This window comes from Ischnura elegans, chromosome 2 (assembly GCF_921293095.1).
Source record: "Ischnura elegans chromosome 2, ioIscEleg1.1, whole genome shotgun sequence".
NCBI classification, from domain to species: Eukaryota; Metazoa; Arthropoda; class Insecta; order Odonata; family Coenagrionidae; genus Ischnura; species Ischnura elegans.
Genome location: NC_060247.1, coordinates 110,334,111 through 110,360,362, shown reverse-complemented (window position 1 = coordinate 110,360,362; position 26,252 = coordinate 110,334,111). Strand labels below are relative to the sequence as shown.

At 37.2% G+C, this 26,252-nt stretch overlaps 1 protein-coding gene across 3 annotated transcripts in view; it reads right to left on the bottom strand.

Annotated features, from left to right (window-relative positions):
- Nucleotides 1-22,199, bottom strand: part of LOC124154400 — a 54,521-nt gene extending 32,322 nt beyond the window's left edge. The window contains exons 1-6 of one of the 3 annotated variants that reach the window (XM_046528101.1): nucleotides 22,025-22,198; nucleotides 17,415-17,509; nucleotides 15,168-15,283; nucleotides 13,694-13,845; nucleotides 13,365-13,512; nucleotides 5,963-6,377 (exon numbers count right to left, since the gene is read on the bottom strand). In XM_046528101.1, the coding sequence (XP_046384057.1) occupies nucleotides 6,251-6,377; nucleotides 13,365-13,512; nucleotides 13,694-13,845; nucleotides 15,168-15,283; nucleotides 17,415-17,509; nucleotides 22,025-22,055 (669 nt within the window). In that variant the 5' untranslated portion in view covers nucleotides 22,056-22,198 and the 3' untranslated portion in view covers nucleotides 5,963-6,250. Of the gene's footprint in view, nucleotides 1-5,962; nucleotides 6,378-12,149; nucleotides 12,188-13,364; nucleotides 13,513-13,693; nucleotides 13,846-15,167; nucleotides 15,284-17,414; nucleotides 17,510-22,024 lie in introns of those variants that run through there. The other 2 variants (XM_046528103.1, XM_046528102.1) reach the window with 2 other exon arrangements.
- Between the last annotated feature and the right edge of the window lie 4,053 nt (nucleotides 22,200-26,252).

Here is a 26,252-nt window from a genome sequence, read left to right as displayed (position 1 = left end):
TATATTTGGACGTACACAATTCGGTACAAAAATTTTAGGGGAATGCAAAAAAAAAAAAAAAAACTATTTACTCTTCATTGCGATTTTGACGGACAGTAAAATAAAATGCCACCCGATCATCATCGTAAAACCCGGCCGTCAGAAATAATCATTTTTTCTTGTCTATCGTGTAATAAAAGTAGCAGAATCTATATCAACTAAAAGGGGCGTAGCGTAAAAAGAGGGCATAATAACGTACAAATTGCTTCACTATGACGCGTGATTTATTCTTTTCCATTCAGCTAATTGCATAGCCTCAAAGTGCAAGAATAAAAGGCGTCATGTTTCTTAAATCTCCAGTCCCAAGTTCGCGACCCCTGAGATGACAACGATGGATGCATCGCAAAGAGAATAGCAATACCGGTACTAGAATGTTGCAACCTTACTTGGGAGATGTGCACAGCTGTAGTTTCCAGCAAGAAGAACATTTTACTGATCCGCAGAACCAATAAAGAACGATAACCAGGGCTACTCACACAATAAATTAACCGTACTAAGGCAATAAGTCCACATAAGTACACCGGAATGGCCAACTGAAAGCAACTGTTACTAGCCTGTAAGTTATATTTGCCGAATAAGTATTTGAAAAGTAAGGGGTGACTGGTTTCATTCCTGCAATTTTACTGTCATTTTCTAAATAATTGAATATAACTGAGTCCTATGTTATACTAACACAGGTGATATTTCTCCATCGGTGAAAACCTAGGCCATATTTTAATGGTGTCATAGAACATATTCCTTTCGCCATTGGATGCCAGCTTATTGGACCTTCGCAACCCTTAGGTACATAAAAATTTTTGTGGGCCAGATAGTTATATTCACAGGAATATTTAAAATATTGAAGATAAGTATTTCAATTTTGAGTAGTTTTTGTCCATTTAAGCCATTAAAAAATTTGCAAACTTGAGGTGTAAGTTTCTTATTTTGTATTTAAACCTAAACTAAATTTAATGGCAATATTTTAACCATTTTAGCTTCGCGTAGGGTTGAGGGAATGGATATCTTTTCCTACTGATCTCATTGATTCCCCACGGAAACTTGAGTTATGCTAATTTGAGAACCGATTTCTTTAATTCTGTATTCAATTCGGGTTAAATTCATGGGTTTTATCTCAATAATCGTAGGATGGAAGCCATATTTATTACTGGTAAATCAATATCTCCTTTACTTAAACAGCTTCTCGAATATTTATGGATTTGCGGTAGTCCTTCACTGAATAAAAAGGAAGATTGGGGAGGTCCTTATTTCAACCCTTAAGCTTCGTTTGTATGGCAATTTTGTTTAAATCTCGACTTTCATGGAACTCTCAATTTTAACTTCACCTCAGTCAGCTGATGTTACAATTGGTAATATTTGGGAAGACAGCGAAAATAAGAAAAAAAAATGATTTTTTAAAAGAAATTGGACGAGAATGTGCTTCCTATATCAATATTTGAACGCAAGTTTTGCAAACAGGGTTACCAAATCCCTCGGTCAAGGTTTGACACAGAAATAGCAGTAATGAAAATTTGTGTCTTATTATGATAGTAAAGAAGATTAAAAAGAAAAAAGAGATTTTTACAGAGCTACAATTTTGGATTGGTTTGCTTAACTTATGTAACTATTTACCTCAATGAAAACTTATAATAATATTACGCATACACAGCATTTATTTCTAGAAAACTCTATTTAGATGCTGAACCATATCAACTGTTGCTGAGTTATACGAATACCTGTTTTAAATGTTCCATTTATTTCTGGGGTTGAGTTGCTATGGAATTCTTTAAAAGTTCGGCCTTCGGGGTGCCATTTCGGGGTAACACATTTTGAAAATATCGATAGACTGTAAATTGAGATCATTTTAACCAAAATATTCTTGTGGCGTGTCCATATTTTGCAAAAACGCAATGGCCTTCAAAATGAACAAATTATGTCTCGTAAATAGATTTCTTGTGGAAAATTTATCATCGTATCGACGCTCTCTACGAGCTAATCAAACTTATGATATGACAGATCATATCACAAGCTAAAAAATGTTATCTTGATGCTACATTATTATAGCTTATCGGAGAATAAAACACATTTTCTTGTTACGAGTTTAGCTTAGCAAAGCAATAGCTCTACACCTTGTGGCAGCTTAATACCTTATTATTACCATTTATATTTTATGTGTTAGTTCTCCATTCAATTTTTACCAACGAAGTAAAGAAATAGCTATCTGTTAAGTTTTCTGCTCAGTAATTAATCATCTCATGAGTTTACTCATTTACTCATACTTATTCCCGTTAATATTTGTTTAACAAAATTGTCTATTTTCCTAATATTAACTATATATACGGTACGACTGAATTTTGGCAAAGTATTTGAGGCATATTTTATGAAGTAAGCTTAGATATTTTAAACATCCACCATTATCCGATAAATGCACAGTGATTTAATCATAATAAATCACCTACGTGCATTAATGCAATTTTTTCAATTTACACCTGTTTTCAACATTCTTTTTTGCTGTCTATCCTTCAGGGTGTGAAGTACGTGAGAATTCAGAAGAATGTCGGAGAGTGTGTCTCATTGCTAAACAATTTAAGATCAGACAATTCAGCGGGAAGTGAAAAAACAATAAAGCGGCAAGAACACAATATTTGATAGAGGAAAACCTCATGCAGTTATGAAATCTGCGAAATTATTTAACTCTAACGCCACTTGAAATTTTAATAAACGCAATAATAATTAAAAATGGTTTTCTGATGTCATGAATTTCACACAAAGTACTGCGGAGAAATTTTTCTTTATTTATTAGTAATTATTCCCCTCACAGCTTAAAATTTTTAAATTATTCCATTGAAATTTATGAATGCGAATTTGGCTTACATGAATGCATGGCTATGATAGAAAATTTTGTCCTTGCATTAATCTAACTGATTTCTTTTTTAAACAGGTAAATAGGTGATACCCTTGATTGCTTCGAAGAACACTTTGCACCATGCTCATATGAAATATTTAAATTATAAGCCTATTTAAAACAAAATCATGATTCCTGAGCTGAATACAATTGACCTAGTCATCCCAGAAATATGTGAATGTTGCAAGTTTACTCTCGTTTCTGTGTCTAAATAGCAATGGAGATCTCGTATTTCGGCTCAAGCATCTCATCTTCGATAAATTTGACCAACATTTAGTTCGAAATAGATACCACGTTTGGTTATAAACTTGGTGTATAATTCCATCGCTTTCATGATTTACCTGTGAACCTTAGTTCGTCCCTTCAAATTCTAATCCAGGTTCCAATTTGTGAATTTGCATGAACAAACCATTAAGGGCATCTTTATGAATTTACAACAACAATTTGCATTTTCAGTGATTGGCATGGCAGTTTTACTATGAGAGAATCATCATTTCGCTGAGAAACATATGTACCTATTAAGTATTTTAATTTCAGTTTGCCTATCCCCATTTCGTACTCACATCAGGAAAGGTTGTTGGATTTTATCAGCTACTTGGCAATACTCCCCATTATGAAAGGAGAACCCGAGAACTCATCAACAGACCAATGCATTCTTTATCTGTGAGAGGTGGTCTGTGTGTACGATGTAAGCAGTAACACACCCCAAAATGTTTCCATCTCATTTACACCGACACAGAAAGCATTATTGTTTTCTTTGATGATCACAGAGATCAGTTTGATCACAAACATGCAGCAAAATTATATCACTGAGTACCCTTTGAAAAATAATCCTCATGAAAACAGCAGTAATTACGGCAGTAAGTCTACATAAGGAAGCCAGACTGGCTCACTTAAAGTAACTGCTTCCAGTCGGTAAGCAATATCTGTCGAGTAAGTAGTAGTAATGTTAGGGGTGATTAATTTTCATTTTTCCGGCCTTGTCAAAATGCGGTACTATGTTATACAACCACAGTTTAATTTCTAATAGTGGTGGAAACCCATGAAATATATTTAATTGTGCTCCAGAATATTTTTCTTTCGCCAATGGATGCCAGGCTAAAGGATCTTCGTACTCTTTAGGTACATTAACATTCGTGTGAGATATGTAGGGAAGTTACCTATTTACAGAATAATGATTTAGATTTTGGTAAGTTTTTTTTCTAATGAAGCCTTATAAAAACTGCCAACAAGAGTACAATTTTCTTATTTCGTATTATAGCATAAGCTTAAACAAATTGCAAAATTATAACTGTGAGAGCTTTGCGTAGGGTTGAGGAATTGATAGTAGCATTCCTGCCTACCCCATTCGTGCCCCACGAAAACTTAGTTATCAAGTCCACCTTGCGTAATTAAGTATACAATTTGGGCAATATGGCCATATAGCGTCCATTCTAAGATTATTAGGATGAAACCTTTTGATTGGAGAATACCTACTACTGGTAGTAAGTTATCTCCATTAGTTAAAATATTTATCATATATATAAGATTACTGTTTTCATTCATGAAATAACTGAATTTTTGTTTACGACATTGTAATACGTGGAAATTGAAACCTTGAGTATATTTATACGGTAAATTTATTCACATCTTCACATCCATTGCACTGTCAGCCTTGAATCAACTTATCAACATCTGATAATACAATGGAAAATGTCTGGAAGAAATGCCAAAGACGGAAAAAATACATATTTAATTGTTATAAAATTGACGGAGTCTTTTGCACTTAAAACTGAAGCAATACTTTTTAAATAGGCTGATAGAATCTTTTCAAGGTTTACCATAGAGATGGCCGTGAGAGCATCTGAATAAACTAAAAAAACCTCTTTTAAGACAGGTTTCGATGATAATCCTGATGCTTTTGCACTTAATCATGCTAACATGCACAAAACATTACAATATGGAATTATCTACTATTTCGATAACCCTCAATTTAGAGATTATTCAGGATCTAGAAAAGATCGATATAAGGATCTCCATTTTCCATGAGTGAAGTGAATCTTTCAAAAATCAAAAATTATTTCTTTAAAGATTCAATGATAAATCTTGCATGTATTTACATACTTGTTTAAATTTGTTAAAAATATGCCTAACTCGTCCAAATTGTACCATTGATATTGCCGTATGTGTATTATTAGGTCAATACTGGAGTTGGAAAAGAAAAAAAGCGATTTAAACGGTGTTGCCTTCGCGGATTTGTTTGCTTAACTTATGTAACTCTTCCTCTAAATTATAATGATACTTTCCTCTAGGTATAAACTGCATTAATTCCAGGAAAACTCTTTATAGACACAACCTTTATTATATTATGCAGTATATTTCTTTATACTACACTTGATATATAGTAATTATTTATGAGATGTATTTTGAAAATCAAGAAGAGAAGACCCAGACACAGTGGTACAAATAAAGAGTACAAATCTCAAGAGGGCAGGCCAAGAATCGAGGAGAGGACTTACCACAATAATATAATCTGTATCAGAAATATATCTCCAAGAGGATCTTTGGGAATGCCTCAACTCTACTGGAAGGACCAAGTCGAAGAAGACGTGAGAAGAGTTGGGGCAGAAGTCGACTGGATGGAGGAGGGGCTAAAAACCTTCGGAGGTTTGATAATTTAATCTGTCCAAACAGGTAACACGAGGGAATGATGTCAATGAGCTTTTAAACACTTAGTGGTTGTAAAATTTGCGTTTTCAAAGTGTCACAGTAAGTATTACACATCTGATTGACATTAATCCATCTTGCTTAGACTCTTTTTTCATAAATCACTCGTAAAAGTGAAAACTGTGATAAATAATAGCAAATTACGCTTACTTTTGCATCAAATTTTTTTCTGAGTGTAGAACTATTCGTCACTAATAGTTTGGGTGGTATGAATAATTCATTTTTTCTTATTAATTGAACAACACAAATGGGAATATACGTATCAAAATATTCTATGCATCACAGAGCAGTGATGGATCCGTCGTTATTCGTATTAGGTTTTATAAATAAATAGGGTTGCACTCAACGGTTTTTAATTTATTGGTTGGAAACTCACAGGTTTACACCAAGGAGTGGAATAAGGAGACACCAACTAAGGTTCACCATTACATATCGTGGAAGCATTGTATTGGTACTCCAATTCTGGATATCAATTAAAATCTCTTTTTCAAATGAAATGTAAGGAGTACATATCCCATAATTAGGTACTTCAGCCAAATAGCTATATCCTTATTACTATTGAGATACTTCTGATGAGAAATGTTTTTTTATTTGCACACTTCGTTTCCATATGAGATGACTAGGTCAATTGTATGCAGCGCAGGCATCAGAATTGAACAATTTAGTTTTAAATGTGCTTGCAGTTTTCACTAATTTTTCTGTGCATGATGCAATGAGTTCCTTGAAGCAATCCAGAAAATCAGCTAGTTTCCTGTTTAAAAAAAAAATAAATCAGTCAGATCAATTCCATAAACATATTTCCAGTCATGATCATTCGCATTAACCATAATTCTGCCGATGGAATCAATTGCTTATTCTTACGTTGGAATAAATTTAAATTTATACGCATCCCATCGTAGAATATATGACAAAGGGAGGTTTGATTACAGAAAAATGAAGGAAGATCATGTTGACTTCGTGCAATATTCATTAAACCAGAAAACCATTTGTCTATTTGCGGGTAATACAATTTTCACCGTGACTTGAACAAGCTAGTAGATTCCACCAATTCACTAAGTTTTTCTTCCATCACATTTATTATTATTGTACTTCACCCCATCTTAATGCGACCACTTTCCACAAAATAGCCATATATTAAATAGTTTGACAAAAGAACCTCCTGGTTGTAGGAAAACATTATTAAAAACAGTAGAAATTTAAAACTATTTTAATGATTACACTATTCATTATTATTATGATATAATGATATTTATTAAATTATCTAATAGTTTCAATTTGGCAAGGGTTTTACATGTTCGTTTTTAAAATATTCCAGCAATGAGGTTGGGATTTCTTGGACAATTTTAGTGTTTAAGTCGACAGTTTCCACTTTTTGGACTTCCCTTAACAAAAGCTATCCATTAGATCCAGAAAATTTATAATTCAATCTGCCGCTGCATTTCTTTTTTATTTCGATAAAACAAAATCTACTTGACATTCCAAAACATATTCGAGTTCTCGCGTCGTAAGTATAGTAGGGAGTAGTTTATTTGAACTTTTCTCGGATTTCTGTCTCTTCAATTTTGCTATGGAAAGCAGAATGGATGCACAAAGAATTTCAGTCCTACTGTTTAACATTTAGAGGTCATTCACAGAGCATAAATGCAATAGCATTCAATTTCCCCTATTTTAAATAATAACATAATTTTCAGAGGTAACGCATAATTTTACAGAGCTTTGGAGCCACAATTTTCTCCACTTTTACGTCCGCTTAACAGTTTTTCAGGAATACAATACTTTTGCGCGAGTTACAGCCGGGCGTCTCATCCTTAACGGCGAGCTAGTCGCTCACAGACCGCATTCACCGTCAGCTGATATTTCCAGCGCCTCTCATTGCCTTACGCCCCACCACACCCTCGCGCCTTCCCTAGCGGAAGTCGGCGGAAGATTGAGGAGTTACAAAAAAAATGTTTTTGTTCCTCAGAGCAAATCTACTGGGTGATTGTGGTTCAGCTGGGGCGATTGTTTGCTTCAGTGTATTTCAGTTCAATTTTTATGCATCATCCCATTGTCATCCTTCTAACTTCCCACACACACAAACTCCTTTTTTGCCCAGGAATGAGAACGGCCTTGATGAATTTGTCTTCTTTCAGCCAGACAAATGGTTTGGTGGGGGGAAATGATGATGTTTGGGGGGGTGGGAGGTGGGGGGGTTGGGTTGTGTAACTGTTACCTGCACTGATATTTTGATTTCCATCCGAATGCATCGATAAATCATGCATATCATTAAATCAGCTGTATATTTCGTCTTGCAAACAATTATGAAAGTTAAATTTCATTAACACTTATTTCCGTTTACATGCTAACTTTTCCGGACATATGTAAAAAAAGAGGGTAGTTTTTAGATTAAATATTGACGTGATAGATAAAAACTGGGGTCATTTTTTATCCAGGGACCATAATTTGGTGAAAATAAAGCCTCAGATTCATGGAAACAAGCTAGCTGCTCCCCTGAGTATTTTATTGATTGTACTGTTGAACTGTAATTTTCAGGACCTCTTGGAGCCTGCATTCGACTGTTATAAAAATGAATTTTCTGAGGAAATGATGAGGGAAACAAGGCGATTGGTTGGAACATCCACTTGTTTAGAATGCAAACTTTTTTGCAGGTAAGGATAAATGTGTAATGTCTTGTTTTCTTTTTTATCTTTGACCATGGTGAAGTATAGATACACCTCCTGAGAAATAGACCTCTTTAAAAAATTAAAAATGTTTAAATGTTTAAATGCTTTAATGTTTTAAAAAATTTTGTTTATAACCCATAGGGAATCGCGAGGGAAGATTAGCCACATCATTCGATGGGAATGCATCAAATATTTTTACTGCTTCAAACTTTTGTAATTCGCCACCTTCTCATAACTTAGGGGTTTAGAGGCCAAGTGATTTTTTTAGTACACAGTCTTAGGTACAGAAATTGATAAACGAAATATACAAAATTTTGGAGGGCAAGGGATAAGGTTGTATCTCTGTCCAATGCTGAAATCGAGAGGAAAATCAAATGCACTACTAAATGTCTGCTTGATCTCGTCTGTTTTATTTACTTAATTCCTGTACCTAAGTTCGTTTAAGTAAGTAAGTACTGTACCTAAGAAAACAAAATTCTATGTATCCTTTGGAATCTCATCCCTTCATATCAGTTCACCGTTTACGGGAAAATTTATTTCATATGTGGCGGCCGCACCTCCTGCCTCGCCGCCACACCGCTTGCCCGGAGGCAAGTTAAATCGCGCTCCGTCATCGCTTCCTAACCAACAGTCCAGATAGCCCAGCGGTAGCGCGGCCGCCTCCCAAGCGGGCGGCCCGAGTTCGATTCTCCGTGCCGGAATGTTTTATTACTTAATTTTTCTGGCCTTCTAGAATTCCCTTCTAGAAGTTTCTTTAATGTTCAAGAACAGTAAGATAGAACATACTGGAAGTTGGCAAACTGAATAAATACTGCGGCCTTTCGGCCGGCAGTTCAGTGTGGAATTGTACACAATTCAATAAACATCGTCCAAACCATTCCATCGAATCTTCATTGTTAGCAGCCTACTTCGACGCCTGCTACATTGGTGACCCCGAACTACGAACGCAACCAGCAATGCCCAGCAAGGACGAAGAAATCGCCGAGCTTACTCGTCAACTGAACGACCTTCGAACAGAACTCTAGACGGCTGCTATGCAACACGCGGAAGCACAACAGGCGCTTGTTGGACAACACCAGCAGGCCCTCGCCGATCAGGCCCAACAATTTCGACAGGCATTTGCGGCGGAGCAGCAAAAACCGCAGCCACTTTTGCCGCCACAGCAACCACCGCAGCAGCAGCCTTCGCAACCTCCGCCACCACAGCACGACGCCGAAGCAAATGCCGCACGACTCCAGGCAACCAATCAACAGGAGGCATGCCGCGTAGCCGTGAAACTACCGTCCTTCTGGCCAAGTAAGCCTTCAGTTTGTTTCGCACAAGCCGAGGCGCAGTTCGCACTTGCCAACATAACACGGGAAGAGACTAAATACAACCACGTCGTCTCCATATTGGACAACCATTTCGCCGAGGAAGTGGAAGACATTCTATCAAATCCACCAGCTCAAAACCGGTATGAACACCTGAAGAATGAACTTATCCGCCGCCTTTCACTCTCCGAGGAAAAGAGGGTTAGGCAACTTCTTCAGGCTGAAGAACTTGGGGATAGGCAGCCGTCGCAACTCCTACGCCATCTGCGCTCACTCAACGGATCATTCCAAATCCAGGATACACTCTTGCGACAAATATGGCTGACGCGCCTTCCAATTACCGTCCAAGCTATTCTGCAAGCACAGACAACACTGCCGCTAGACGAACTCGCCAAAATCGCCGATCGGATCGTCGAGATCACACCGCTGCCTCCACCACCAGCCCTAGCCGTCAACGCTGTTGCCAGCTCAACGGACACTTCAGCTCCCGCCGTCTGCGCTACAACAAGCTCAACAGATTTCTCTTCGCTGGCCAGACGACTGGGGAGCCTCGAAAAACAGCTAACGGCTCTCCTCTCGCAACTAAACGATCAGCACCGGCGCTCACGCAGCAGTTCCCGCAGCCGAGACTATTTTCCCTCACGGTCCAGAAGCCCCTCCCAGACTTACCACCCAGCCGACGACGCCAGCTTGTGCTACTACCATCGGCGCTTCGGTAATGCAGCCAGGAGGTGCCAAGCGCCCTGCTCCCGAGCTACGGAAAAACTCCAGCGGCGAGCAGTGACTGCGGCCACCGCCCGCCCTATAGGGAGCAGCCGCCTTTTCATTACTGATAAATACTCCCGTCATCGATTTCTCGTCGATACCGGCTCTGATCTGTCAATCTTTCCGGTAAAGTTCTGCAACGACAGACGAGTCGAAACCAACTACGATCTCTCCGCGGCCAACGAATCCCGGATCAGCACATATGGGACGATGCCACTCCGACTCAACTTAGGCCTTCGTCGTGATTTTGTCTGGCGTTTCACCGTCGCCAAAGTCAGCGAGCCACTCATTGGAGCGGATTTCCTCGATCATTTTCACCTGGTTCCGGATTTAAAAACTGCCCAGCTCATCGACCAAGTTACTGGCCTGTGTACTCAGGGACACCGTGCTTTTTCTCGTCAGGCCAGCATTCGGACAATCCCCGGCACAACAGCGTATCACCGCCTGCTCGCCAAGTTTCCTGAAATCACCAAACCTCCAACAGCATTGCTCTTCACCCTACCACAAGCTACCATCCTCAAGCTGATGGAATGCTAGAACGTTGGCACCGCCCCCCCCTCCAACGTCGCTCGCACGGGACGTCGCACGTCGCTCCAACTATGCTATAGACCAATCTGTACGTAATGCTCCTGCAAATGACACGGACATCACTGTTAATGAACCATACGTCTGTAATGCTTTTGAGGGTGAAAACGAAAACAGGAACCTGAGAGCTGAAAATGAAGTTGAAAAGGCGATTATAGAATTCTTTGGTCTTCATCCAACAGCAAGGCCCCGGTTACCAAAGCTAAAGACTAGCAAACAATTATTATTATACTCATATAAATACTTAGGCTTTTATCAAAATCATCGGATAGACCATACTGAATTAAAGAAAGCCCGAGCAAATGCATATAAAAGTCGGGTGACGAAGATCCTGAACACAAAGCTATCTGGAAGGAACATGATAACGGCTATAAATACCTGGGCAGTGCCTGTGCTGGCTTACTCCTTCGGAATTTTAAAATGGTCTGACACGGATCTAAATGAGCTGGACCGACTGACTAGACGACTTTTGAATAAATTCCGATGTTTGCATGATAAGGCTTCAGTAATTAGGTTATATATCCCAAGAAAGGAAGGAGGTAGAGGCCTAATAAATATTCTCCGACAATGCCGATCTCAGGAACAGTCAATGAAATCCTCCTTAAAATCGTCAAAAGATGCATTAATGAAAGAGGTTATAAAGGCTGACGTGGGATACACACCATTGAATTTTGGAGAGAACCAAGATCGGATTCAAATACCAGACCTAAACCAACAGAAGCAGGAATGGAAGTCTAAAATCTTGCATGGAAAGTTCCCAACAGTCATACAGGAGGATTGGGTTGACAGAAACGCCTCTCTGAAATGGCTCCAAGATGGCTATTTATACCCGGAGACTGAAGGTTTGTGATGGCAATTCAAGACAGAGTTATACGAACTCACAACTATGAAAAAAATATATTAAAACTTGAAATTGCAGATAAATGTAGAAAATGTGGGAAAACGGGTGAATCCATTGAACACATAACTTCGGGGTGCTCAGCTCTTGCTGGTAATGGCCAAAATTATCCACCAAAACCTAGCAACTACCTATGGACTTTTAAAAAATACTCCACCATATTACAAATACCATCCTCCCGCCGTACTAGAGACAGATACACACATCTTATACTGGGATAGACCGATACTTACAGATAAAACCATAGATTACAATAGGCCTGATATTTTATTGATCCACAAATTACAGCAAAGAGCAAACATAGTCGATGTAGCAGTGCCACTAAATCACATTGTTGAGTCTACGGAAAGAGAGAAAATACAAAAATATCAGAATTTAGCCGGTGAAATAAAAAATATTTCGAAGTTGAAAGACGTCAGCATACACCCACTGATAATCTCTGCGGAGGGAGTCTTGTCTAAAAGATTCAAAAAAGAAGTCGAAGACCTGGGAATTAAAAAACAACTGATTAACCTCGGCCAAAAATCTGTTTTACTACAGACCTGCTAGATCGTGAGAAGATTCCTGGGTCGGGCATGATCGGACAGTGTAGGATAGGGTGAATTCTCTTCCTTAGCATCCGAGCCTAATCCTAAATTGACCTTGGGATAGGTGAATATTTCCAGCTGGTTTTAATCAGCTGAGAAAGTGCATAAACTCAAATAATAATAATAATAATTTTATGTAGACCTAATCAAGTTGCAAAAATTATCCACCAAAAACTGGCCTACCAGCACAAGTTAATAGATACTAAGACCCCATATTATGTGTACCACCCTGAAACAGTGCTTGAAAACGGCGCATTTAAAATCTATTACGATCTGCCTATTCAAACAGATAAAACTATAGTTAATAATAGACCAGATATAGTGTTAATTGACAAGAAATATAGAACTTGCTACATAGTTGATATTGCCGTGCCACTGTCGCATAACATCGAAAAGACAATTACAGGAAAAATTAACAAGTACCAAGAATTGGCAATAGAAATAAAAAGAATATGGAATATGGAACAGGTTTATATAGCTCCAATTGTCATCTCAGCTACCGGTATCATTCCAAAACATATACAAAATAGTTTCAAAATACTCAACCTCCATCCAAATACATACATCAAACTGCAAAAGGCTGTAATAATTTCAACCTGTCATATCACGAGAAAATTTCTCAACCCAATTCAACAGCAAAGAGTTACCTTGGTGAGAACCCGTGCTCTTAACACTAAAGCTACTCAGTGAAAACTGAAGAAAATTAAAGAACAAAATAATAATAATAATATAAAAATAATTGCAGCAAATATATTGTGAATTCGATAAATTATCGTGCCAATATTATTTAACCAGTAACAATCAGGGAATCTAAGAGTAGAAAATTATGCAGAATTCAATTAAAATCAGCAGAATGACTGGAATTCTTATAACCGATTAATGGTAATTATATTTAACCATAGCAACTACCACACATGCTTTCAGACATACCGACACATATATTCCTGGGTGAACGGATCAGTATCAGGATTCGCAGAATCACAGAATGCAACAACTTCCATATTGTGGATGAAATCTAAGTGGTGATCACAAGTATCTGTGGCATTCCGAAAACATAGTCCCTCCTCATTTGTGACCACTGAAAATTAGAAGACAGCAGAATTTTTGAGGTAAAAGATAAATTTATATGATATTAAAATTTTTTAAGAATGATAACAATATAACATGCAATGAGAAGTACATTTTATAACTGATATTTCGAAGATTTATCTTAAAAAAAAACAAGAAAATACGCATCTTCATACAAAATACGTAGTTACCAGGAAACATTTCATCCTCATTGTCACAAAGGATATGCAGTGTAGTATCAATTAACTGGCCGGTAAACGGAATCATGATTTTTGATTTGTTCGAGATATCCTTCCCAAGCTCAACACCTTGCCTCACGCAGGCTGAGATCTGGTCATGTCTCCTGCGAGAATTTTCAAATATTAGTTCACAGCAGAAAAAAATGGTTAGTTCATGTGGATACAATTTGAAAATTTGTTGTAATTATTTAAAAACTCGTGGAGCAACCAAATAATTACATCCCTCAATTGGAGTCCTTAAAAAGGAGTCGCTGCATTTCTTTGTCTTCCTCATCTCCGGAGAAACGGCACACAGTGAATGATTGAAAAAAAGCTTTTTTTATCACCGAGGTACCCTTTGGAGCAAAAAGCTGTAAAAATTGCATATTCTGCTCAACAGACATGATCCAATCCCCTCCTCTAAATCCGCCTATGCTCCAAGACGTTAGTCATAATTTAAAAATTAAGGTCAAGAAAAAGAAATAAATAAATAATAGTGATAATAATTTAATGAATTATTAATTTGCCTTATACGGTGATCTGACATAAAGGGGTGAGAAGTGAAGATATACAAAGAATTTAGTTTTCTAAACAGTTAGGTGCAAAAATTAAGTAAAGAAAACAGGCGAGATCAAGCAGACATTTAGTAGTTCATTTGATTTTCCACTCAACGTCAGCAGCAGGATAGATATTGTACTTCTGATAAACGGAATATATTTCGTTCATAAATTTCTGCACCTAACACTGTTTAGTGAAAAAATCACTTGGATTCTCAGCCCCTCAATAATGAGAAGGTGGCGAAATAAAAAAGTTTGAATCAGTAAAAAAACTTTGATGCAATCCCATCGAATTCTGTGGCTAATCTTCTCTCACGATTCCGAACGGGTTAGAAACTAAATTATTTCCAACGTTTCGAGCTCCAACTCGGGGCTCATCCTCAGGGTTGTTAAAATGTCGTTTCGAGTAAATAGACCTTCTTATCGTGGAGTTATTTGTTTTTTTTTTGGTTGCAATGTTACGATGTTACAGTAATTTGGTGCATGAAACTATATAACATTTAATCAAAGGCATGGTATGTGTTGTTATATCGCATCCATTTGTCAACTTTCTTTGGGGGTATGTCGTGAAAAAACATAATAAATGATCAATGAAGATGTATTGCCCACAACTTCCTCCGAAGTATAAAGGACTTTAATAAATGCTAATAGCATTTTCGTAGAGCATTTGATTTTTATGTAAACGGCGTCCTAACATCCCTTTCCACACGCCTTTTTAGGCGTATATGTGGGATGGTATTGTGGTGTAAATGTAAATGTAGATGATAGGGAAAATTATTTTGAAAATTTGTGTAAATTTAATTTTTAAATACTCTCTCAGGAGGTGTATCTAAACATCAACATGGTCAAGGTTAAAAACATAAAACAAGAGATAGGATATTTAACCTTACCTGCACAAATGTTTGCATGGTACACAAGTGGTTGTTCCGACCAATCGCCTTGTTTCACTCATCATTTCCTCAGAAAATTCATTTTTATAACAGTCGAATGCAGGCTCCAAGAGGTCCTGAAAATTACAGTTCAACAGTACAATCAATAAAATACTCAGGGGAGCAGCTAGCTTGTTTCCATGAATCTGAGGCTTTATTTTCACCAATTTATGGTCCCTGGATAAAAAATGACCCCAGTTTTTATCTATCACGTCAATATTTAATCTAAAAACTACCCTCTTTTTTTACATATGTCCGGAAAGGTAGCATGTAAACGGAAATAAGTGTTAATAAAATTTAACTTTCATAATTGTTTGCAAGACGAAATATACAGCTGATTTAATGATATGCATGATTTATCGATGCATTCGGATGGAAATCAAAATATCAGAGCAGGTAACAGTTACACAACCCAACCCCCCCCACCTCCCACCCCCCCCAAACATCATCATTTCCCCCCACCAAACCATTTGTCTGGCTGAAAGAAGATAAATTCATCAAGGCCGTTCTCATTCCTGGGCAAAAAAGGAGTCTGTGTGTGTGGGAAGTTAGAAGGATGACAATGGGATGATGCACAAATATTGAACTGAAATACACTGAAGCAAACAATCGCACCAGCTCAATCACAATCACCCAGTAGATTTGCTCTGAGGAACAAAAACATTTTTTAAGTAAATCCTCATTCTTCCGCCGACTTCCGCTAGGGAAGGCGCGAGGGTGTGGTGGGGCGTGGATATTTACACATACGTAAACAGGCCAATATAACGAATAAAAACTATTATACTTATCAGAGGCAAGAAAACGTGGGGTTATAACTATCAGCCGCTGACTCGCTGATATCGATTCCCTCAAAACTATGTCCTGTTTTTGGACTTATGGGCCAACAAAGTAGAGCAGATTCTCCAGCTCTGTAGCAGACATCCTGATGAAATCCTAAACTGTTGAGAGTCCTCTATTTGTAACTCATTTACTTAAAGTCGTGAAAGCTCTCAAATGTTGCCTTCTATCAATCCATTCCCAAACCCAGATACTCCTCTTCCTTTTTTTCTGTTTATGTACTCTATGCCATTATTCACGTAACACTTTTGTAGCGGAAGTTTGCGCACGTCTACTTCGTGACATTGTTAAAAGCTACTGACCACGGTACGGGAGGGACCACTTCCGCGAGTTGAAAATGCACCGAATGCTGTCACATGTAAACGGATTTCATACCAACTGTCGCAACCAACAGTGACACTGGCTCGCGCGAGAGCTCGCAAAATAACTCGCGTCCAACTCTCGGGAAAAATTGCATCTGTGAGTTTACACTATGCGACACCACTCGCGCAACTTATGTCGCAACTTTTCTCGCAGGTGTAAACCTAGCTTAAGGCAATGAGAGGCGCTGGAAATATCAGCTGACCGTAAATGCAGTCTGTGAGCGACTAGCTCGCCGTTAAGGATGAGACGCCCGGCTGTAACTCGCGTAAAAGTATTGTACTCCTGAAAAACTGTTAAACGGACGTAAAAGTGGAGAAAATTGTGGCTCCAAAGCTCTGTAAAATTATGCGTTGCCTCTGAAAATTATATTATTATTTAAAATAGGGGAAATTGAATGCTCTTGCATTTATGCTCTGTGAATTACCTCTAAATGTTAAACAGTAGGACTGAAATTCTTTGTGCATCCATTCTGCTTTCCATAGCAAAATTGAAGAGACAGAAATCCGAGAAAATTTCAAATAAACTACTCCCTACTATACTTACGACGCGAGAACTCGAATATGTTTTGGAATATTAAGTAGATTTTGTTTTATCGAAATAAAAAAGAAATGGAGCGGCAGATTGAATTATAAATTTTCTGTATCTAATGGATAGCTTGAGCTAAAGCCAGTTTGAGGGAATTATTTAATTTTTAATGTTTATTTAAACATTAACTGATGGTTTATTCTCGGAGTGTATAGATTATTTACGGAAAGATGTCAAAGAAATCAATTATGTCAGTGACAGTTATTATATTACAAAACGAGCTGGCGGGTATTCAGAGGTTGCATATAGTGGTTACTTAAATATCTTTGTAAATGTCGTATAGGGAAAGACTATAATTAGAGATACGATAAAAGCACACAAATAATTATTTGGATCTAAATGACCTTGGCATTTTCTATTGCCTAGTGAGGAACGCCAGATATTTCCATGTACAAGTGAAGTTGTAATACGAGCAATACTTACTCCAGCTAATCTCCTGCATTCTTGTAAATTCTCACTTACTTCATACCCTGGCGGAGGTAAAGCAAAAACGAAAGTCGAAATAACCAGGAAAACAGCTGAAAGTTGTAAAAAATTGAATTAAAACACGTAATAAGTTAATTTTTAACAACATGTCTTTGTATTTTTATCGTGTCGTGTGGTGGATGTTTACAAAAAATTACGTTATACCCTTATTTCATAAAATAGGCTAAAAATTTTGCCTAAATTGTGGTGTTCATAAGTATTGGTAAATATAAGGTTTAAATACGAGTTAGTTAAATAAATATTAACTAGGATAAGGCTGAAAAGAATCAATTAATAAATTGATTAAGGTTTGAAAAGTAATCGTTTTTTTCTGCGTAGGTAAAAGTTAAATGACGAATTAACATAAAATCTATACGGCATGGAAATGTACCAACTAAGCTTAGTCAAGGTAAAGAGCTATTTCCTTGTAAATTTCAAATTTCTACTACAGAATGTGTTTTACGCTCTTTTAAGCAAAAAAAATATCGTAAAAATGTGGTTTCAAGACCACTTTCATTAGCTTAGTTTGGTTAGACCGTGGGAACGATGATAAATTTACCGCAAAAAATCAAGCGAATTGATATTCTTCATTTCTATCAGGTGGGAAAACTATTGCGTTTCGCTAAATATTGGACACCCCACAAGAATATTTCGATGCAAATGAACTCTTTTTCCAGTCCATCACTGTTATCAAAATTGAAAATATGCGATAAACAGTTTAACTAATGGAGATACTGCACTACCAGTAGTGAGTATGGGGTTCATTCTAAGATTATTGGGATGAAACCAATGAATCTATCCACAAGTGCATACTGCATAACACAAAGTGGACTGTGTGACTTCTGTTTCCGCGGGACTCGAATGGGTAAAGCAGGAAATCTACTATCAATCTCTTCAACTCCACGCTAAGCCTGAAGGTAGAATACTACCATATATTCAAGCATATACTAGAATACTAAGTAAGAAACTTGCACTCCTGGTGGCATTTCATTTAAGGTTTTAATCAGGCATGGCAAGCGAAACTAAACGAAAGTCAAAACCAGTAAAATTTCAACAATTTCGTTCCCAGAAACAAAATGTAGAAACGAAACGAAAAGGAATTAAACCCGAAGAGCTAAACTGAGGGTCGAAATGAAATTGGAGTCAAAACTACTTCGGGTCGAAATTAAACTAAACCTCTGGGACGAAACGAAACTCTAATTACGTTTCGCACCCGAGGGACCACGTGATTCACCTTCGAACAGTTTAGTGTCGACCCACCACCGTCTCAAAAGATTCATCCCCAAAATCGAATGGCCAGTATGTGTTCACCGTTAAGCCGTCAGTGGTAAATAAATTGACCCCGAAAGGACACAGTCAACGTCATAAGGGTGGCAAAAAGAATATCATACCAAAAAGGTGTCGATTCTTGGGTTTTAAGCGGTGCCCAAGTCAATGGTATTCTTTTTATACCCGTACTATCCACGAATTGCCTTCCAGATAAATACGGAGGTCAAAGGTCATAGAGTTAACCGCCTGGCCATCATGACAACCAACATGTCTAACCATAGGTTTTCGAGGGTGCCCAAGTCATTTATGCAGTTCATGGATCCGTATTACTATTTGTTGACCTTCGGAGGACATAATGGAGGTCAAAGGTCAATGAGGTAACATACTGGCCATCATGACAACCAACATGTCAAACCATAGGTTCTAAAGGGTGCCCAAGTCATTTATGCAGTTCATGGATCCGTATTGTTATTTGTTGACCTTCGGAGGTCATAATGGGGGTCAAAGGTCAATGAGTTAACATACTGGCCATCATGACAACCAACATGTCAAACCATAGGTTCTAAAGGGTTCCCAAGTCATTTATGCAGTTCATGGATCCGTATTGTTATTTGTGGACCTTCGGAGGTCATAATGGGGGTCAAAGGTCAATGAGTTAACATACTGGCCATCATGACAACCAACATGTCAAACCATAGGTTCTAAAGGGTGCCCAAGTCATTTATGCAGTTCATGGATCCGTATTGCTATTTGTTGCCCTTCGGAGGTCATAATGGGGTCAAAGGTTGTATAGTTATTTCCCTAAATGCCCTTCTCACTAATCAAATAATTAATACAGAATTTCAACTCATATAGTCACCTTCCAGTATCCTCTCGAAAGCCACACTAACATTCTAGAGAACAAACTTGAAGGCTCGTGTTAGAACCGTAAAAAGTTATTCCGACTCCGCGTTCGGGAGGCAATGGCGGTTCTTTGGTGCCAACACTGAGGTTACGATGACGTATGACCATATCATCTTTGATTGAAACCCTAGTTGATGTACATGTGTATTTTTTTGTTAAATATACAATGCGATAATTGAATTTCACTGTATCACAAAGAAATAGCGTTCAACTAGAGTACAAGTTAGCAGATGCTAATCCACATTAAAGAAAACATTCTTTTTAAGATTAGAATTTTTAATATTTGTATGTCAACTGGCCAAAAATGTTAAACAATTAATTCTATAAATGACAGAAAGGTATGAAACTTCATAGATGGTAATATGGCTTAAAGATTTATTTAAAAAATCAAAATAACAAACAGTTCCGTGAAACGTAGTGAAAAATAGTTTAATATTTAACTAACTTTAAGATGAAATAAGTTAATATGTAATATGTTATGAAATAAAATATGTCAGATGCAATAAGTTATTCAAAGATCACTATCTTTGAATAACTTACTGCATCTGACAAGCAGAACGTCTTCTACCACTTGAAGACATAGTTTACCGCGCAGAACGCCGAGAACAAATGTTAAATTTGAGAATATCCGTTCAAAACTAACTTGCGTCATCGGAAGGGCTAATGCTACGTTAGCCTAATCATACAACTCAGGTTTCTTTGACTTTTGTGATTCTCAATACAGTAAAATGTTCTGACTTTTACTTATTCTCGGGGCTCCAGAGAACTATTCCAAGAATGTTTTAATGGAAATTCCACGGTTGTATCCTTGTGAATTTTCCTTCTGGATTCTCTCATTAGCTTCCAGAAGGCTTTCAAGTGGATCTTCGTCATTATCTACAACCAATTCTTCGTCAGAAACTGCTGGTTCTATCCTAGCTTCTTTTATACCTACCAACTCCTGTGGACGCGACCACAATGAAGCTAGGAAATCTATGAACTTCAGTAAAAATTAACTCTACGACCTTTGACCCCCATTATGACCTCCGAAGGTCGAAAAATAACAATACGGATCCATGAACTGCAAAAATGACTTGGGCACCCTCGAAAACCTATGGTTCGACATGTTGGTTGTCATGATTGCCAGTATGTTAACTCATTGACCTTTGACCCCCATTATGTCCTCAAAAGGTCAGCAAATAACAATACAGATCCATGAACTGCATAAATGACTTGGGCACCCTTTAGAACCTATGGTTTGACATGTTGGTTGTCATGATAGCCAGTATGTTACCTCATTGACCTTTGACCCCCATTATGTCCTCCGAAGGTCAAAAAATAACAATACGGATCCATGAACTGCATAAATGACTTGGGCACCCTTTAGAACCTATGGTTTGACATGTTGGTTGTCATGATGGCCAGTATGTTAACTCATTGACCTTTGACCCCCATTATGTCCTCCGAAGGTCAACAAATAACAATACGGATCCATGAACTGCATAAATGACTTGGGCATCCTCGAAAACCTATGGTTAGACATTGGTTGTCATGATGGCCAGGCGGTTAACTCTATGACCTTTGACATCCGTATTTATCTGGAAGGGCAATTCGTGGATAGTACGGGTATAAGAAGAATACTATTGACTTGGGCACCGCTTAAAACCGAATAATTGACACCTTTTAGGTATGCTATTCTTTTTGCCACCCTTATGACGTTGACTGTGACCTTTCGGGGTCAATTTATTTAACATAAACGGCTTAACGGTAAACGGAAACTGGCCATTCGATTTTTAGCAGAATATTTTTTCCTCTCTACAAGTATGTCAAATGTGAGGGATCGAAACTATTCTCTCGTATCCCCCTCCAATCAACTTTCGGGATCGAAACTTAACTATGAGTTGCGGAGTATCGATTCATTTAGTTTCATTCCTGGGAATAAAATTTTGTCCCGGGTCGAAACTAAACTCCTTTGTGATTTTAATTTCGTGCAGGAACGAAACTAAACCCTGGCCTCGTATATTCGTTTCACTCCGGGTCGAAACTAAACCATTTCGTTTAGTTTCGCTTGCCATCCCTGGTTTTAATGGAAAATCACTACAAAAAATTTAAATCTTAATTCTCTTAATAGATAACTTCCCTACCTATCTCACACGCATATTTAAGTATCTAAGATGTGCGAATAATCCCTAACCTGGCATGCAGTCGCTAAAAAAATATGCTCTTCGATGCCGTGAAAACTGTGTTATATGTTTTCCCCATATTTGAAATGTAAATGATGGTGCCACAAAGTACTTAATAGTATCCACTTTGATATGACTATGCCCGAAAAATCACAAAAGTGGAAATAATAACCCCCACCAAGTACATTTATAATAAATAAATAAATAATCATATGTTCGGCATACACTACTCACCGGGCAGTAGAAGTTGCCTTAAGTAAGCCATCCTTGGGTCCTTATTGTGCACTTATTGCTGCAGTTGGCTTACTTATTGCTTCAGAATGTCGTTTATTATTTTTAAGCGGTAGCTTTGTAAATGATCTTCTTGCAGCGAGCTGAAAAGCTGAACTAGCTGAATTGAAATGCTAAGCGAAGCCTCGAAAATTGAAAATCGAAAACGAAGCCTTTATCGCTATCCTCTTCGGGGTCGCGAACTTAGGACTGGGTATTTAAGAGATATGGCGCCCTTCATTCAACCATTATAAGATTGCTCAATTAATTGAATGAAATAGATTAAACTGTGTTACAATGACTGGAAAGTGTTACGGAACCTTCTCTGTGCTACATAGTCAACATTAAGCCAGATATATAGGAAAAATACATTGTTATGTTTAAGGACAAGAGGGTTCTTTATCGTTATCAATATCAATCACACAGATAAATATAAGAAATAAAATATGACGCTTCAGATGTGTTGTTATGTCGTAATTCAATCCCGTTGTCCTATAAATTACGTTGAAACTTTCCATCTACTCTCATTATGGCGTTGCATTTAATATGCTGACATGTTGCGTACATATACACCCACAGCATTTCTGACAATATAATGCGTCATACTAACAAATAATAAATACAACTTACGAAACACAAAAAAACAAGAATAGGACTTAATAATATTAAAGCAAACGAGTGCATACATGGAAATACCATCTCGTGGCTTATGTAATAGGTAATTGGGCTATATAGATGAGAAAAAAAACATAGTCAGGGTCTTTTTTTCAAGCATTCTGCTTCAATGAATCAATCTGAAAGTATAAATATGAAATGACGTCGATGAATGAGATGAATCACTAATCAAGAATTGTATATTTTAATGTGATCCTGCAGGTATAGGAAAATTTGGTATAATCCATATATTATAATAAGTAACACAGCTAATTTTAATTTTTTATGCAATATTTTCTTTTTCTTAACACTCAGAAAGCAATTCTCAGCAGAATTACCTAATAGTTACTTTACCCATCAATGCCACAAGAAAATGACCGACGGCTGAAAAAGAATTTGGCAAGCAATTAAAAGTGTATCAAGAATTTCCGAGCGTCCGACGATAAAGAATAACGTTATCTATAAAATAATTTGATGCTCATAACTACGAAAACAGTGCGTATTAAAATAATTTTCTCGATCAACATTGGGTTTAGCAAAATTACGATCATTAAATACAATATCAAATTTCTCCCATAGGACCTTCAATGGCTATGCGGAGGTCAAAGGGCGCTGAAGTATGAGCCACATTAGGGAGAAACAAGCTTTCGTGCCTGAAATTTTAACATTGAAACCAATTAGGACCAATTTTGCGTTTGGACCCACATTATGGAGTCAGATTTTATAATTGGACGTACCCAATTCGGAACAAATACTTTAGTGGGAATGCAGGGAAAACTGTTTAATCTTCAACGCGATTGTGACGGACAGTAATCCGGTTATCAACATAAAACTTGACCGTCCGGAATCATCTTTGTTTCTTATCTATCGTGTAATAAATGTAGCAGTATCTAAATTTAGAGTAAAAAGCGTATTTACATTTAGCCTACATATAGCGTAAAAAGAGGGCATAATAACGCACAAATTCTTCACTACGAAGCCCGATTTCTTCTATTCCATTCAGATAATTGCACAGCTTCAAACGAGATGAATAAAAGGCGTCATGTTTCTTAAATCTCAAGTCCCAAGTTCGCGACCCCTAGAGGATAACGGTGGATGCTTCGCAAAGAGAATATCAATTCGGGTACTAGAGTGTTGGAACGTTACTTGAGAGCTGTGCTCTGCTGTAGCTTGCTGCAAGAAGAACATTTTACTTACCCGCAGAGCTACTGCTTTAAAACAATAAACAGGGCTACACACACAATAAATTAACCGTACTACGGCAATAGGTCGACATAAGGACACCGGAATGGCCAACTGAAAGCAACTGCTACTAGTCTGTAAGTTACATTTGCCGAATAAATATTTGAAAAGTAAGGGGTGATGAGTTTCAATCCTGCAATTTTTCTGTCATTGTCACAATATATTGAATATTATTAATTACTATGCTATACTAACTCAGGTGATATTTCTTTAATGGTGAAAACCTAGGCCATATTTTCATGGTGCCATATAACATATTCCTTTCGCCATTGGATGCCAGCCTATGGCACCTTTGTAACCCTTAGGTACCCTTAGGTAAGATGTTTGTGGGCCAGGTAGTTATGTATTCACAGAAATACATAAAAGATTGAAAATAATTATTTTAATTTTGGGTATTTTTTGACCACTGAAGCCATAGAAAATCTGCCAACACGGGGTGCAAGTTTTTTATTTTGTATTTAAACCTAAACTAAATTTATTGGCAATATGTTAACCATTTTAGCTTAGCGTAGGGTTGAGGGAATGGTTAGATGTTCCTACTTTTCTCATTGATTCCCCACGGAAACTTGAGTTATGTCAAATTGAGAACCGATATGTTTAACTCAGTATTCACTTTGGGATAAATTCGTGGGTTTTATCTCAATAATCGAAGGATGGAAGCATTATTTATTACTGGTTAAGGGAATGTTCCATTTATAATAAGGTTATCTCCTTTACTTAAACAGTTGACTTGAATATTTATGGATATGAGGTAGTTCTTCAGCGAATAAACAGAAAGGTTGGTGAAGTCCTTATTTCAAGCCTTAAGCTTCGTTTGTATGACAATTTTGTTTACATCCCGACTTTCATAGAACTCTCAATTGTGGCTTCACCTCAGTCAGATGATGTTACCATTGTTAATATTTGGGAAGAATGCGAAAAAAAGGAAAAAATACAGATTTTTTGCAGAAATTTGCCGAGTATGTGCTTCCTATTGCAATATCTGGACGTAAATTTTACAAACAGGGTGACCAAATCTTTCGGTCAAGGTTTGGCACAAAAATAGCAGTCAGGAAAATTTGTACGTTATTATGATAATAAAGAAGCTTAAAAAGAAAAGAAAGCAATTTTTACAGATCTATCATCGTGGATCGGTTCGCTTAACTTATGTAACTATTTACCTCAATGAAAACTTATAATAATATTACGCATACATAGCATTTATTTCTAGAAAACTCTGTTTAGATGCTGAACCTTATCACCTGCTGCTGTGTTACACGAATATGTGTTTTAAATGTTCCATTTATTTCTGGGGTTGGGTTGCCACGGAATTCTTTATTCGTGAAAATACAAGTTTGGGGTGCAATTTCTTAATAACGTAACACATTTTGAAGATATCGATAGACAGTAAGTTGAGATCGTTTCAACTGAAATATTCTTGTGGCGTTTCCATATTTTGCAAAAACGCAATGGCCTTCATAATGAACAAATTATGTCTCGTAAATAGATTTTTTGTGGAAAATTTATCATCATATCGACGTTCTCTACGAGCTAATCAAACTTATGATATGATAGATCATATCACAAGGTAATAAATATTATCTTGAAACTACATTATTTTAGCTTATCGGAGAATAAAACACATTTTCTAGTTACAAGTTGAGCTTAGCACAGCAATAGCTCTATACCTTGTTGCAGCTTAATACCTTTATATTACCATTTATATTTTATGTGTTAGTTCTCCATTCAATTTTTACTATCGCAGTAAAGAAATAGCCATCTGGTAAGTTTTCTGCTCAGTGATCAATCATCTCATGAGTTTACTCATTGCTATCTTATCCCAGTTATTACTTATTTAATAAAATTATATATTTTCCTAATCTATATACCATAAAGCCCCTTCACGACCACTCATTCAGGGCGATTCCACACGTCACAGACTGACCGTCACAATGTGTTTCTGAACTTTTAATAACACACCTAGCGCAAATGGACGGACATACTAAACTTTTTCAACTTCTAAATTGCTTCACAACTGAGAGACATTTGACTTGGGTGGATACACTACTGTGTCTTGAAAAATACAGGACTTACGTGACTTAAAACTCACTGTCACGGACTGACAAAAATGAAACGAACTTTCCGCTCCGAGTAAAACCTTTAAGTTTTGCTCTGAAACAAAAAGTGATTCAGAGTTTCAGTAAGATACATCTCAGAACTCCAAATGTATATTTCATAATGGTGCAAAGCCCATTACATTAACTAATTTTACAGAGGAGTAATTCCTCTTGAAAAGCATCGTCACGGACTGACCAGA